Consider the following 12,939-nt stretch of genomic DNA (forward strand, 5'->3'; position numbering starts at 1 on the left):
CCTTACGGGAGCAGAAGGCGTCTAACTGGACCCGCGAAGCAAAGTTTCGCTGCATGCAGTGATCGACGACCACTCTCTTGGTTGGGCTAATTCTGCGACGAGGGGATGCTTTCCTCCTCTATCCAGAAGATACTCTGGGGGTTGCCGATGAGACTGCGCAGTGCTTGACTCAACAAGAACCGATACAGTCTGCAATCGCCTGTTTTGGTCAACTGACGCACATGAAGCAGGAGCCAAGGGTTCGCAGCCTTAACTTGGACAGGGACCTACTCACTTCTTGAGACAGGAACGATATGCTTATCGAACTTAAGGCTTTTGGGCATGCTAGGATGCTGACGACCGTGGAAATGACGTGGTCGACCTTGTTAATCTCAATCATCGAGTCAACCGGCGCAGCCTCGTGAGCGATCACAGAAATGAGAGGACATGGCCAAGAATGCGTGTCCTTGAGAACAGCTGATCACAACACGAAACTCACAAGATTCAGACTCGTCCTACATTGAACCCTACAATATATGATAAGGCCCCTGTCGACCTACTGGTGTGGCTGTGGCCACCCACCGCCCTGTCAGGACTCATCGCAGCCAAAATTCCACGCTGGGCATCACCTTCTTCTTCCGCAAATCGTATTCTTCATTATCTGTACTCGATTTGACAAATGGCCGAGTTCGAACGAGCATGTGATGGAATCTACAAGTAAATCACAAATCCATCTTCATCATCACGTCGCCATCTTCATCTGGAGGCTCAGTCTGCCGAAAGCCCAGCCTCTCGTAGAATAGGAACGGCGAGTCCTCGGCCTTGACAGTGTCTCTCCCTTCCTTTGGCGTAGACATTACCCCTATTCTCTTCGCAGACGGATATGTCTTCCTCACATGCTCAATCGCCATGCCCACCACAGTTTTTCCAAACCCCAAGTGTTGATAGCGATGGTCGATCATGAACCGCCAGATATCATAGCCGTCGGTCGGCGGCCACAAAGCCATCATCAGGAAGCCGACGATTGTTTCGTCCGGAAATACGGCCCGCATCCAGGAATCCTCCGAATAGTGGGCTTCGACCATTGACATTGGATTTGGTGCGAGGCTGCCTTGTTGTGTTGGCAGCACTATGAGGTTCGCCACAGGCCGCCAGTTGTCTTCTGTGATCTCGCGGAGAGTGATGGTTGATAGCCTGTGCGGCGATCCTGGTTCAACCATTTCGTTGAGGTCGCTGTTCGGGTATGAGAGTCCCGTGCCACGATGGTGATCGACTAGAGAGGTTTTAGCAGTTCAGTGCTTCTTTTTGTGCTCGGATACGTCTTATGTAGGGCCCATAAATACCAGGCGGCGAGCTGAATCCGCTCTTTCGAAGTGAGTCATTGTAACAAAAGCGTGGGGCTGAGACTCTTCAAGACTGCACAAATAGCATCGGAGAGTCACAGGACATGGTCGCAAACTGGAATAGTAGGTCTTCATCGATTGCCCGAGTAGACTGGTGATTCTGGCGCAACATCAGCTACATTGGGGGAAAGTTGCTCGTCAGGTTAGTTCGTGCTTGGTGTTTTGAAGTACACTTTCGACAATGCTCGTACTTTGACGTCAGCTTGGTGCTCGAATTCTCGGTGTGCTTCGGATTTGTCCTTGTATATTGCTAAAGGTGGAAGTGCAATGCTGTCTGCCTGTAGCTACTAGTCTGGTAGGAACACCGTTGTAGCCCGTCATTCGTGGAGAATTAGGATGTATCCCACGGGGCTAGGAGGTAGCTCACAGTAGATAGTATGCATCATGCAATAGCGAAAAACTCCCATTGGGCTGAAATCATTTCCACGCAGTAGATCTCGCTAAGCATTGTCTTGTTTGGGTAGTAGCCAAATGGTAGGCGACTACTTTCACTTCAATTTTCTTTAGCGGCTGCCCTCTAGCCTTGTGGGGTCCCTGGGGTGTGTGGAGGTAAGGGATGTGGAGGAGTGGAGATGGGCAAATCCGTGGCTTGTCAGCCTTATCATTCACCAGGCTCGTTGTCAAGTCCACACTGCAAACGGTCTCACTGAACTGCAACTGTAAGCAATGAGCATGCATTTCATGCATCGAATAAATATGACCACAATGTTCCTCAGCGGCTGCTTGTGTGACGGATCAAAGCTGAACGTGCTCCGTGATCTACACCAGGATGCACACTCAAACTGTAAACTCCAAACTCCCGACACTATCGGCATGGGGGTCATAATCAAGACAGCAGGTGCTTTATCTTTGCCGCCGGTCACTGCAACAAGCCGTGACGATTGGTGGATGATTGAGACATGTTCATTCCGGTCATTACGTTTTAGCCGTATTGGAATAGCAGTTCAGACAGATATCGGGTACTCTATAGTACAGCAGAAGGTATAAGAGCAGGCACGATGTCTTTGAAGCAACCGAAACAATTGTCATTCAGTCGGCCTGATCCTTGCAGCTCCTCGTCCAAGGTCAATCTTCGGAGATGTTCTCGAAGTACACCTGCCTACTTGGCAGCCTCGCTCTACCCTCCGTTGTTCTAGCAGACGGGGCCTTCCATACCGCATCCTACTTCGTCTCATACGTCACTCAGTTCAAGGGCACGCTCGTTGTCCCTCCAAGAGTACCCAGCGGTGGCACAACATATGTCTGGCCAGGCCTCCAGCCTCCAGACAACTCAGGTGTTTTGCAGAATGTTCTCGACGGACGGTGAGTGAACCGACCACTACTCAAGAAGTGGCTTCAACGGTCAAGATGCTGAACATGTTCTGATTAGGAACAATCACTGGTACTTTGGCAACACATACTACGGCACACCGAGTGAGCCCTACGGCGGTGGTGTCGATGCCTCGGTCAATCAACAACTTGGCTTCTCCATGATTGAAGTGAGCCAACAGCCCTATATCATCCTCAAGTGCCCAATGACACATCGACTAGGACCCCGTCGGCAGCGGAAATTGGACCATCAATTCCACCTCCGCCAGCGGACAATCAGTCAGCTACGACTTCGGGGTCCAAAAACGTCTCAATCAAGCCCTCTTCGCTGTCGAGCTCTACGACAACAACTGGGACTTCGGCAACGTAGTCTTCCAAAACGTTCAAGTAGTCGCCGAGACGAGCGAGACGAGTTGGTGTACTGCAAATCCACAGTATACAAATGTGACCATCGATTTCGAAGGGTGTCGTCGAGCTCGAGCGGTGGATTTGTGACTTGTTCGATTGAGCAGGTGACGCTGTCGCCTCCGTAGATAGATCATCGCAGCGGATGAGCAATAGACAAAGGGACCCCACTACCCTGACAGGGAGATAAGATGGTAAAACTCAAATCTGGATGGTTAAGACAGGCCTAGCAATGCTTTTGATCAGACAGAACAAGTAGTTCTTCCAAACAGCTGCAGCAGCCATTTCTGCAGCGGTCCGACTAGTAACTTGCACAGAGGATCGAGATTGACCTATCGTCATCTCATTAGGATGTTCTTCCAGAATCCGCTCGGAGAAAGGAATGCATTGACTTACGATCTCAAGACGTCGAATCTATGCCAGCAACAGACCGCAGCATCGTACAGAGCCAGTTCCCATCCCGCTTGCTAAAGTCCAGCGCCACCATGCACGGCCTGGTAACCCCTGGAGGGACCCCAGTCTCCTCAGCCTCGACCATGACCGTAGCATGCGCTGCGTCCGGATCCACCACCGTCATCTCAACATTGGCAATGCACACATGAAACTCTGGTGCTACGTGAGCAATGGTCTTCTCAAAGTCGACAAACTGATGCCCTGTTGGCTCCAGAGGCTCTAATTCCGGGCGGCATCGTTTTTGTTCCCGCATGGCGGAGATGAGATCGTTCCGCCATTGCAGGTCGTAGATGTGGTCTTCTGCGAAGTGGATCCAGGGGTCGGCTGTAGAGTCCCACTGGCGATTGTTGACGGCTTCGATAGCTCTGCGAGTGATGCCTTCCAGAGTTCTTGCGATCTGAGGGTATTTATCTCGCGGTGTGGCCATGTCGAGATTCAGCTCCAGCCTCTGCACAATGTACCTAGGTAGCTGAAAACGAGTTGTGACGTAAGTGACGATCGCACAGCAGCCGTGGATTACGGATTAGACTACGTCGGTACGTCACTCTACCAACATGAATCTACATTCTTTCCCACGCGTCCATGTAGTAGACCTCTGTTCCAACTCTTAGCCCTTACCAACTGGTAGTGTATAGCTTGGATCATTCATACTGCTTCAAACTCAACAGCAATCCCACATAACGGTGTACGACAGTCGCCTTTCAGAACAATTGCTAGTCGATGCCGGCTTGCTAAGGCTGAGGGGGCTAGGACGTAGATGTAATGGCCTGAATAGAACAAGAAGACCTCGCGACAATGCCCGCTACAATCGACTCAAAGCCTCAACACATTTCTTACTCCCAGCCGCCACCAACGCTGCATCTTGATCTCCCAGAATCAAACGCACACCCAGCTCCCTCACGGCCCATCTCTGATACTCCAGATGATTATACACACCAGCCAAGCCCATGATCTTCCCATTCGCATGACATGCTTTGCTCACTTTCCTCAAAGCATCTCGAAATCGCTCGTTCTCGAAATCCCCAGCGATGCCCATTTCGATGGAGAGGTCGTTTGCTCCTATGAGCAAGACATCAACGCCTGAGACTGCGGCGATGGCTTCGACGTTGTCGACGCTTGCTACTGTCTCGATTTGAAGGAGAATTGTTGAGCCATGTTCGTTCATTTCGTGCATTACTTTCGCCTGCGGTGTGGTCTTGAAGTCGAAAAGGGGCAACTGTCCTGTCATGGAACGGCTTCCCGTCGGAGGGTATTTGCAAATCCTGACGGCGGCTTTTGCGTCCCCTGTCCTGCTGTCAGTCTGTTGGCGCAGATACGAAAGTGCAGCTTGCCCTCATCGTAGATGTGAGGAAAGACGATCCCTCGAGCTCCATTGTCAAGCACCCGCTGTTTGAACCCATCACCGCACTGATAAGGCACTCGAACGAACGGTGTTAGGTTCAGAGACAGTGCTGATACGCAAAGACCAGCTGCATTCTCTAGAGAAAGTGTTGAATGCTCCAGATCAATGAAGAGGGCATCAAAGCCGGCGTTGGCAGCGAAGTAGACGACGGAAGGGTGCGTGATGAGCTTGATTCCGAACAGCTATGAGCTAGAGGTGAGTAGAGATCGTGAGCGTATGTAGAATTCAAGAGTCTTCTTACTTTGCAAAGACCACTTTTGCGGGCAACTTCGATGGCGTTTTGAGATACCGTCGTCATTCTACCTTGCTTGACCCATGAAAGTCTCGTTTCTCAAGTCAATATTTCGTTTGCCTGAGGTCGTTTATCTAATGAGAGCATGTGTGAGTGCGGAGAAGTGGGAGACGAACAGCGACATCGCAGCCATCCTTCGGCTTGGGTCCGAATTACTTTCGGGCGCGCACCGCAGCCTCTTTGTTCAAGGAGCTCACAGATAAGCGAGGCGAGACCCCATGCTCTCTCCTATATGTTAGCGAACGAAGCCTTTGTAGGATTCAGGGGAGCACAATACCTCGTACGATGAACAACTCTTCTAGAATCCAGGATGCGACCGTCAATGTACGAGATGATATTTCGGCAAAACGTCGTGGTAATATCAAATCATGGAGATCCTTACAATTGTCTTATCATTGAGAACACAGTAGACTATGCTATGATCTCAAGAACACACTCATAGCCTCGTGGCATGGCCAAAGCGCCAGCCTTGTTGACCACCAAGCCAAAAGGGGGCAGGCTTTTGAAGGACGGATACGCTACGCCGAGGATGTCAATCACTCGCTAAATGATGTGCTACCTCAAAGAGCCTGGCCAATAAGAGTGAGACCCCGTATCAAGCCTGAACATAGCAGGCAAGTTGATCGGCAGCATCTCACGAAAACGGCCTCTTCCTCACCCACCTCACAGGCCTCAAATCAAACCCAGTGTCCCGCCTGCGACGATACTTCTTGCCGCTTCTATCCGACAGAGAGGATGAACTGTCACGGGGAAGAGCAGGCTCATAATTCACGAGCATGCTGTCGAGGGACGATGAGCGACGGATGACTGTGGGAGGTGGGGATCCCTGTGTATTCGGGGGCCGTGTTTTGTCGGCGCTGTCGAAACGGCCGACACCTGCTGGTGGTGCATGCTGCTGTTGTCGCTCAGCTTGGTCAAGGGGTTGAGCAGCGCCTGTTCTGGCGGTCGATGCCGTTTCATTGACCTTTGGTTTCGGTGGTTCTTGTTGCTGAGATTTGGGATTAGCGACGATCCTTTTTAGGCGACCGGCAGCCGCCAAAGTGAAAGAATGCGTCTCTCCCAGGGCCTGTTCCAAACCCTCGATGCATTCTTTTCTAAGCTTCTTGGCCTGTTTGGCGTCGTTCCGATGCCAGTAGATCAGAGCAAGCTCGCCGACAGCATCGAGTGTCTGTGGATGCTTGTCTCCCAGCAGCGCCCGTCGTCCTCCCAATGCGTCTGTCATCAGCTTTTCAGCTTCTTCCAGACGCTCGAGGTGCCGATAGATTTGGGCCAGTCTGACCATAGCCAGGAGGGTCTGTCTCGGGTGACGAGCTTCCTGTTTCCGCCTCGATTCCAGAGCCTTAAGCTGCGTCTTGGCTGCGTCTTCGTAACGTCCTTGGTCCCGATAGGTCTGCGCAAGGCGCTCGACAGCTTCGATCGTGTAACGGTTCTCCGCGCCGAGAGCACGAGAAAATCCTTCTGCCACCTCCATTTGCAGGGATTCCGCTCGTTCCAGATCGCCCTTTCTTTTCTTCACCAAAGCCAGACGTTCCAGGGCTTGGAGCGTGCGGCAGTCATTGTCTCCACGACTCCCGGCAAGCTCCTTCCGTGCAATGGCGAACAGGTCTTCGGCGACGTCGTCCCTCTCGACTCGCTGCCAGATTCGCCCCACGTTGAGGCAGACCCAGCCCAACGTCGTGTCTGCCTCATCTCGATTCCAGCCCTGCAAAGCCGTGTGTGAAGACAAGTCAGGCAGGTGAGGAATGACATAAGGCTCAAAGTGCTTGACAGGCGTGTCGTGCAACTTCCAGCAAGCGGCGCCGATAAGGATGGAAAATGAGGCACAAACTTCCTCGCCATGGGCATCGCGCTGGATCTGCCACTGGATGATACGGTGCATGGTGACGCCGGGCCAGGGACCTGTCGTCTCTCGAAGGAATCTGTACTTCTTTAATGTATCGATGGCATGGCGGTAGAAGGAGTTATCCCAGCTTCCGTTTGGACGAACAGCTAGCAATTGTCGTAGCAGCGGTGGAGCATCAATCTTGAAGCTTCGAGCCGTCTTCTCGAAGCCGATGGCGGCCAGTCGCATCATCTCGTCTTGTATGTTATCTTTGTCAAATAATGCAAGCAGTTTCAGAAGTGGTATCAGCCGGCCTTCCGCAGGACCCATCCTCTTCAGCGCCGCTACGCCTGTTTCCCACGCCAGCCAGAATGCCTGAACGCAGGAACTGAACTGATTGTATTTCTCATCTGCCTTGAGTGCGTCTCGGTGCTGTGCCGAGTCCACCAGATATTGCCGCATACTCTTGCCAAAGTCGGTTTTGTGTTCTCCGTTTGCCGCGATCCAAGCGCCGGCGAGGTCAGTCGAAAACAGATCCTTGTTGAGACGCCGCACGATCCTCTCCGCGACCGGCTTGAGCTCATTGAGTACGTCACGTGCCTGCAATCCGGTATGCTTGCACAGAAGACTGACTCCTTCTTGCGTTGATATGGAGTCCGGGATGCAAATCGACGCAGCTTTCAGGCAGAGCTTCTGTACGGCGTCCAGGACCTGAGTGGTGACGAGCACTACGCCCCCTTGGCCACTCGGTATAGATTGATGCATATTCCACGACAGATCATCGGCGCCATCGACTACCACGAGCCACTTGTCTTGCTTTGGTCGTTCTCGAAGCCAGCGACGTAAGGCTTGCACTTCAGCAGCGTCTTGTATTGCATCCCAGCCCGACGATGGCCCAAACGAGATTGAAAGAGCACGACAGCATCGCACAAAGCTGCATCTCAATGTCGCCTTGGTCGATGCATCAATCCATAAGATGGTGTTATAGTCCTCTTGGTGCTTGTCGATGTAGTGTCTGACGAGCTGCGTTTTTCCGGAGCCGCTAGTGCCCGTGACAACAATGGTGGATTCTGCTGTCTCGAGGTCTGTAGCCCTGTGGACCTCGTCTTCAAGCCGTCTTGATAGCGCGTCCCTTTCGATGTATGTCGTAACCGTATCTATCGGCACACAGATGCATTGAGAAGCTGGGGCGTCCATGGTCAAATCCAGCTGCTCGCCGCTGGCTTGGACAGCATCCCGCAGCCGCTCTCGAGCACGTTGGCGGCCTTCACCGTAGATGACACTCATCGAAACTCCAAAGATGCCCAGCAGGCAATATGCCTTGTCTTCTTCCGCAGTAGTCTCCCGCCCTTGAGCCCATGCGAGTTTGGCATTGGCGCTGAAGTGCTGGTGGCTGTGCCAATCGTCGAGCACAGTCTGTGGGATCCGGGTGATTGACGAGACCTCGGGGGTAAGCCACTTACCAACATTGAGTGTCACAGGAGTTATGCTGCGGCTATAATGCCCTTTGGAGCCGATAACCTCCCAATTGCCAGTGAGGAATACGACCACCTTCGGCGCAAGCAGCTCTTGTAATGTCCTGCGATGGGGACGAAACTGTCAGCTGGGATGGGTGCGCGAGGAGTCTCTAACAGTCGATGGCATACCATCCTCTGGTGAACCAGGCACTTCTCTCAAAGGTATTGTTGTCCGATGTGCTCGGGACGTCTGCCAGGTAGGCCAAGCACACCTGCGCGTGGAGATACCACTTAAACATGGAGTTGATGGCCTCGGATAGCTCGTGCGAGTTGTCCTGGTTGATACAGCAAGTATCAATCCATATCCATTCGATACCCTCGACGTTCTTTCTCACATACTCGGCAAAGCCCTTCACCTTGCGATGTCCGCTCTTGCTCATATCCAGACCGTTCGGCAGGTCTCTCATCGACGCCTCCTGGTCCTCATACCAACGGTGCGATGTGATCGCATACTTCGGGAGGTTCGCAGCGTTGAATTGGCGGAGGGTCAGGTCGTGGACGTTGAGGAGTCGCATGGCTGGACTGAAAGATTACAGCGCAGCAATGGACAGACATAGAAGGGTCAACTCCCTTCACCTACATTCTGATCGCTACCATGGACGAGCTGAGCCGACTTCGCCTCTGCAGATGGCCCACGGTCCCACCGCAGCGTCGGCAGTGCGTTTTCGCACCCATGCAACAGCTGCAGCCAACATCAGCTGCCTCTCGCTTCAAGTGTCTTGTCGCGGCGGCCCCATCTTGGACCAATGGAGGACTGGTCTGTCATCTCGCAGAATACAGCGAAACGTCATGAGATGAAGCAACAGTGCATATGGAAAAGTGCGAAACAGATAATGGTATCAAGGAGAGAGACAGGATGAGGAACGCAGTGGAGGGAAGTTGAGGGCCAAGATTCACGTCATGTCTTGGCCGCATGAGACTCGGAAAAACAAATATCCGGTGCGAATCTACGGCAACATCTTCCTCTATCCACTTCTTCTTCCACTTCCGTGTCCAATCCCTTCTACAATCATCGCCAAGGTTCAACCTTCGTTCCATCTTTTTGAGACGGGAAAGAGAAGTGGGAAACATCATCGCAAATCGACCAGGCGGTTACTCGGCATCTCCAATAGTGAAGCCAGTGCGATGAGGATCACCAGCCATGCAGCTATTGCAGGCGTATACCCTCCGCGTGATGAGCACAAAGCTCGTTCTGAGACGTTCCCGGCAACAATAATGGTAACACTTGCCAAGTACGAGAACTGGTGGCTGCTTTAGCGCGAGACGTATAGCTAGAAAGGCCACTGCAAGCTTCGACTTGGCCGTCCACAGCCGCCAGATTTTCAGCCTAGGAAAAAACTGCTGCTGACTCTACGCAAGATAAAACAGTTTTCTCACTTCATTGGGTGCGCCTTTACTTCTCCTTGGCAAGATCATGAGGTGTCAACGAACTCGCTATACGCTTGCTTGGCGAGATTCTGAACGATGGAGTAACGCAGCGCGCATTGACCTTGCTTTCGACATTAAGTATCCGCTGCATCGCGACCTTGATGGCATGGGACAGGCAAGATGAGTTTGAGAAAATTGCTTACGTCCATCGCCTACGCTCTCGCCATCGCGAAAGCTACAGCCTCTCCAACAGCACTTCTTTCTGCTTCAGTCACGGGAGCATACACGCCTACGATAGAACCCCAATCAACACCGACGTACTATCCAGTCTCCGAACAACAAGCCGGTTCTCAACTCAACAATGACGAATACTACATGCAATCTCTCGGCAACGGCGGCTACTTCGTGACAGATGGTGGATACAATCACTTCTTCCTCGTTGCCTGCCACAGCGTCATTGTCGTCGACGCACCAGCAACCCTCGGCATCAACATCCTCAAGGCTATCCGTAGCGTTACGGATCTCCCAGTCTCCCACGTCGTTTACAGCCATCACCATGCCGACCACATCAGTGCCGCATATCTATTAGGCACGCTGGACAACGTCACATTCATCGCACAGAAAGAGACGGCCACGAAACTCGCCGCAATCGGCGACTACGGACACCGCCTCTATCCAACGATAACATTCGAGGACTCATACACTCTGAACGTCTGCAATCAGACCTTGCAGCTCGATTACCGAGGCAGCAATCACGAACCGGGGAACATCTTCATCTGGGCTCCCCACCAAAAGATCCTAATGCTCGTGGATGTCATCTATCCCGGCTGGGGAACATAATCCAAGCTCGGCGAAGCCGAAGACCTTCCGGGCTACATTAAAGCGCACGAGCAAGTCATGCTCTACGATTTCGAGTACTTCGTCGGCGGCCACGTGAACGTCCCCGGCAACAGAACGGACGTCCAAATCGCCAAAGAGTACGTCCTGGACCTGTTCGAGACGTGCAAGTATGCCTTGCTGGAAGCCGCGAAGCCTTACAATAATGGATCCAACGAGCTGTCGGCCGAGTTCTTGCTTGGTCTTGTGACAGCAGCGAATCCAAGCAATCCCTGGGCCCCACAGGCGTACTTTGAGAAGGTGATTACAGAGTGGGTGGCTAATGTGACGATTCCGCGATGGGACGACCGGCTAGCTGCCATCGACGTGTATGGACTATCAAATTCGGAGACTATGCTGGAGCCAGTCAAGATTGATTATGGTATACTGGGATCGTTCGGTGTGAAGTTGGACTGACGGTCAGTGTCGATATTACACCTGTGTTTACCAGCACATATGGGTAAAGGCAAAGGCCTAAACCAATTCAGAAGCTCAGAACCGGTCTCGTAATACGTCTGTTTGGACGAATGATGAAGAGCAACACGACACGCAATATCAATGGCAGACTTTTCATTCAGCGAAATTTTCTTCTACTTTCGTCGCGATACTTCCATGTCTTTCCTGGGACCGCCGCCGGGAGTGGACGATCTCACTTCCGCCTGTAGGTGTGGAAGACGTGCTAGAAGATCGGTTAGTGATAAGACTGCGGTATTCAGCTTCATATTATATTCTTACAGGATTGCAATAAGACTTGAGACCATCCTAGAGACTGTAATTAGCGTTCTCAGGCTCTAATACGAACATACCTCGATCGCTTACCTTTCCCTATTTACTACTAATACTACTCTGCTTATAGCCTCCGAAGATAACCTACGGACTAGGCTTTTCCCAAGAATTAATAAAGACAGAGCTAGCTTTAAGCCTCTTGCCGATTCTCTCTACTCGGGGAATATTATTACTCTAGATACACGCCCCTAGTCCGTCGAGCGTATCGTTAGTACGCTCGATAACTTACTCTTCGTCCGTCTACTTTAGTATAGGAACGATCTATAGAAGGGATATTAGTAAAGTAACGCTATAAAAGATTTAAGAGTAAACGTACTAGTCCGAAAGGTTCTTCTCGTATAATACGAGTATTATCTAGCGGGTTATCGATAATAGATAGCTAGATATAGAAGCCTTTACCGTCCGCTATATCTAGATAGCTAGAGGCGAATCTATAACCTTTCTACTTAGTATCCGTAAAGAATTCTTTAACCTTTTCGTACTATATTTTATTTTAGACCGGTCTAAGTAGAGTACCGGGATCCTTAGAGCTAGAGCCTAGAATACCCGCGTATAAGGTCTAGGTAACCTTAACTATTTCTTAGAGTATCTTAGCGTAGATATCCTCGTAAATATAAATACGCTTTATAGTAACGTAGATCTATCCGGAGTTCTAAAAGGCGCCTATAATAAGCTCCGGTATAACTTTATTTATATCTATATCCGGTAGGATAATAGATATATCGTTACTACTTAGCTCTAGGGTATAACGCTTAAGAGTCGCGGTATAGGCAGCTATAATCTTCTTCCCTATAGTAGTAGAGCTAGTAAACGATATTTTATACCTCGAAAACGCTCTTAGACCCTAGAGTTAGGCCTAGGTATTTCCGGGAAATAGGTACTATCACTAGGGATAGATAGAATTTTCTCGGTTTTCGGCGCTATCCCTAGGGATAGTTAAATTTTCTAGGTTTTTAGGGCTGTCCCTAGGGATAGTTAAGTATTCTAGGTTTTCGGCGCTATCCCTAGGGACAGTTAAATTTTCTAGGTTTTTAGGGCTGTCCCTAGGGATAGTTAAGTGTTCTAGGTTTTCGGCGCTATCCCTAGGGACAGTTAAATTTTCTAGGGTTTTAGCGCTATCCCTAGAGATAGTTAAGTATTCTATATTTTCGACGCTATCCCTAGGGACAGTTAAGTATTCTAGGTTTTCGACGCTGTCCCTAGGGATAGAGAATATTCCTATAAATCGAGATCGATATAAAATAGATTAACTAGTTATAAGGCGTTCCGGTCGTATTAATAATACTAGTAGATAATTTACTTATACTAGAAAAGTAAAAAGTAGAGCT

The 12,939-nt window shown here is 50.8% G+C and overlaps 8 protein-coding genes across 8 annotated transcripts; 2 read left to right on the forward strand and 6 right to left on the reverse strand.

Moving 5' to 3' along the window:
* Positions 1 to 701: 701 nt before the first annotated feature.
* M409DRAFT_54205 (uncharacterized protein) lies at positions 702 to 1,199 on the reverse strand (the record flags this gene model as incomplete). Its single annotated transcript, XM_033812635.1, has 1 exon — positions 702 to 1,199. One exon carries the CDS (start codon positions 1,197 to 1,199, stop codon positions 702 to 704), a length of 498 nt encoding a protein of 165 aa, XP_033668513.1.
* Positions 1,200 to 2,460: 1,261 nt separating this feature from the next.
* M409DRAFT_54206 (uncharacterized protein) lies at positions 2,461 to 3,185 on the forward strand (the record flags this gene model as incomplete). The annotated part of the gene is made up of 3 exons (XM_033812636.1): positions 2,461 to 2,684; positions 2,752 to 2,860; positions 2,913 to 3,185. The coding sequence occupies 3 exons, from the start codon at positions 2,461 to 2,463 to the stop codon at positions 3,183 to 3,185; spliced, it is 606 nt and encodes a 201-aa protein (XP_033668514.1).
* A 310-nt stretch (positions 3,186 to 3,495) lies between these two features.
* On the reverse strand, positions 3,496 to 3,975 carry M409DRAFT_22427 (uncharacterized protein; the record flags this gene model as incomplete). The annotated part of the gene is made up of 1 exon (XM_033806332.1): positions 3,496 to 3,975. The coding sequence occupies one exon, from the start codon at positions 3,973 to 3,975 to the stop codon at positions 3,496 to 3,498; it is 480 nt and encodes a 159-aa protein (XP_033668515.1).
* A 375-nt stretch (positions 3,976 to 4,350) lies between these two features.
* Positions 4,351 to 5,248, reverse strand: M409DRAFT_66105 (uncharacterized protein; the record flags this gene model as incomplete). The annotated part of the gene is made up of 3 exons (XM_033816787.1): positions 4,351 to 4,832; positions 4,880 to 5,132; positions 5,192 to 5,248. 3 exons carry the CDS (start codon positions 5,246 to 5,248, stop codon positions 4,351 to 4,353), a joined length of 792 nt encoding a protein of 263 aa, XP_033668516.1.
* Positions 5,249 to 6,260: 1,012 nt separating this feature from the next.
* On the reverse strand, positions 6,261 to 6,788 carry M409DRAFT_34590 (uncharacterized protein; the record flags this gene model as incomplete). The annotated part of the gene is made up of 1 exon (XM_033810328.1): positions 6,261 to 6,788. A coding segment is annotated over one exon (528 nt), but the record flags the coding sequence as incomplete, so codon positions are not given.
* A 1,258-nt stretch (positions 6,789 to 8,046) lies between these two features.
* Positions 8,047 to 9,096, reverse strand: M409DRAFT_66106 (uncharacterized protein; the record flags this gene model as incomplete). Its single annotated transcript, XM_033816788.1, has 3 exons — positions 8,047 to 8,063; positions 8,234 to 8,643; positions 8,711 to 9,096. The coding sequence occupies 3 exons, from the start codon at positions 9,094 to 9,096 to the stop codon at positions 8,047 to 8,049; spliced, it is 813 nt and encodes a 270-aa protein (XP_033668518.1).
* A 1,033-nt stretch (positions 9,097 to 10,129) lies between these two features.
* Positions 10,130 to 11,242, forward strand: M409DRAFT_54209 (uncharacterized protein; the record flags this gene model as incomplete). The annotated part of the gene is made up of 2 exons (XM_033812637.1): positions 10,130 to 10,660; positions 10,796 to 11,242. 2 exons carry the CDS (start codon positions 10,130 to 10,132, stop codon positions 11,240 to 11,242), a joined length of 978 nt encoding a protein of 325 aa, XP_033668519.1.
* A 1,255-nt stretch (positions 11,243 to 12,497) lies between these two features.
* Positions 12,498 to 12,829, reverse strand: M409DRAFT_54210 (uncharacterized protein; the record flags this gene model as incomplete). Its single annotated transcript, XM_033812638.1, has 1 exon — positions 12,498 to 12,829. A coding segment is annotated over one exon (332 nt), but the record flags the coding sequence as incomplete, so codon positions are not given.
* Positions 12,830 to 12,939: the final 110 nt, after the last annotated feature.

This window comes from Zasmidium cellare, assembly GCF_010093935.1.
Source record: "Zasmidium cellare ATCC 36951 unplaced genomic scaffold M409scaffold_15, whole genome shotgun sequence".
In the NCBI taxonomy this organism is placed as follows: domain Eukaryota; kingdom Fungi; phylum Ascomycota; class Dothideomycetes; order Mycosphaerellales; family Mycosphaerellaceae; genus Zasmidium; species Zasmidium cellare.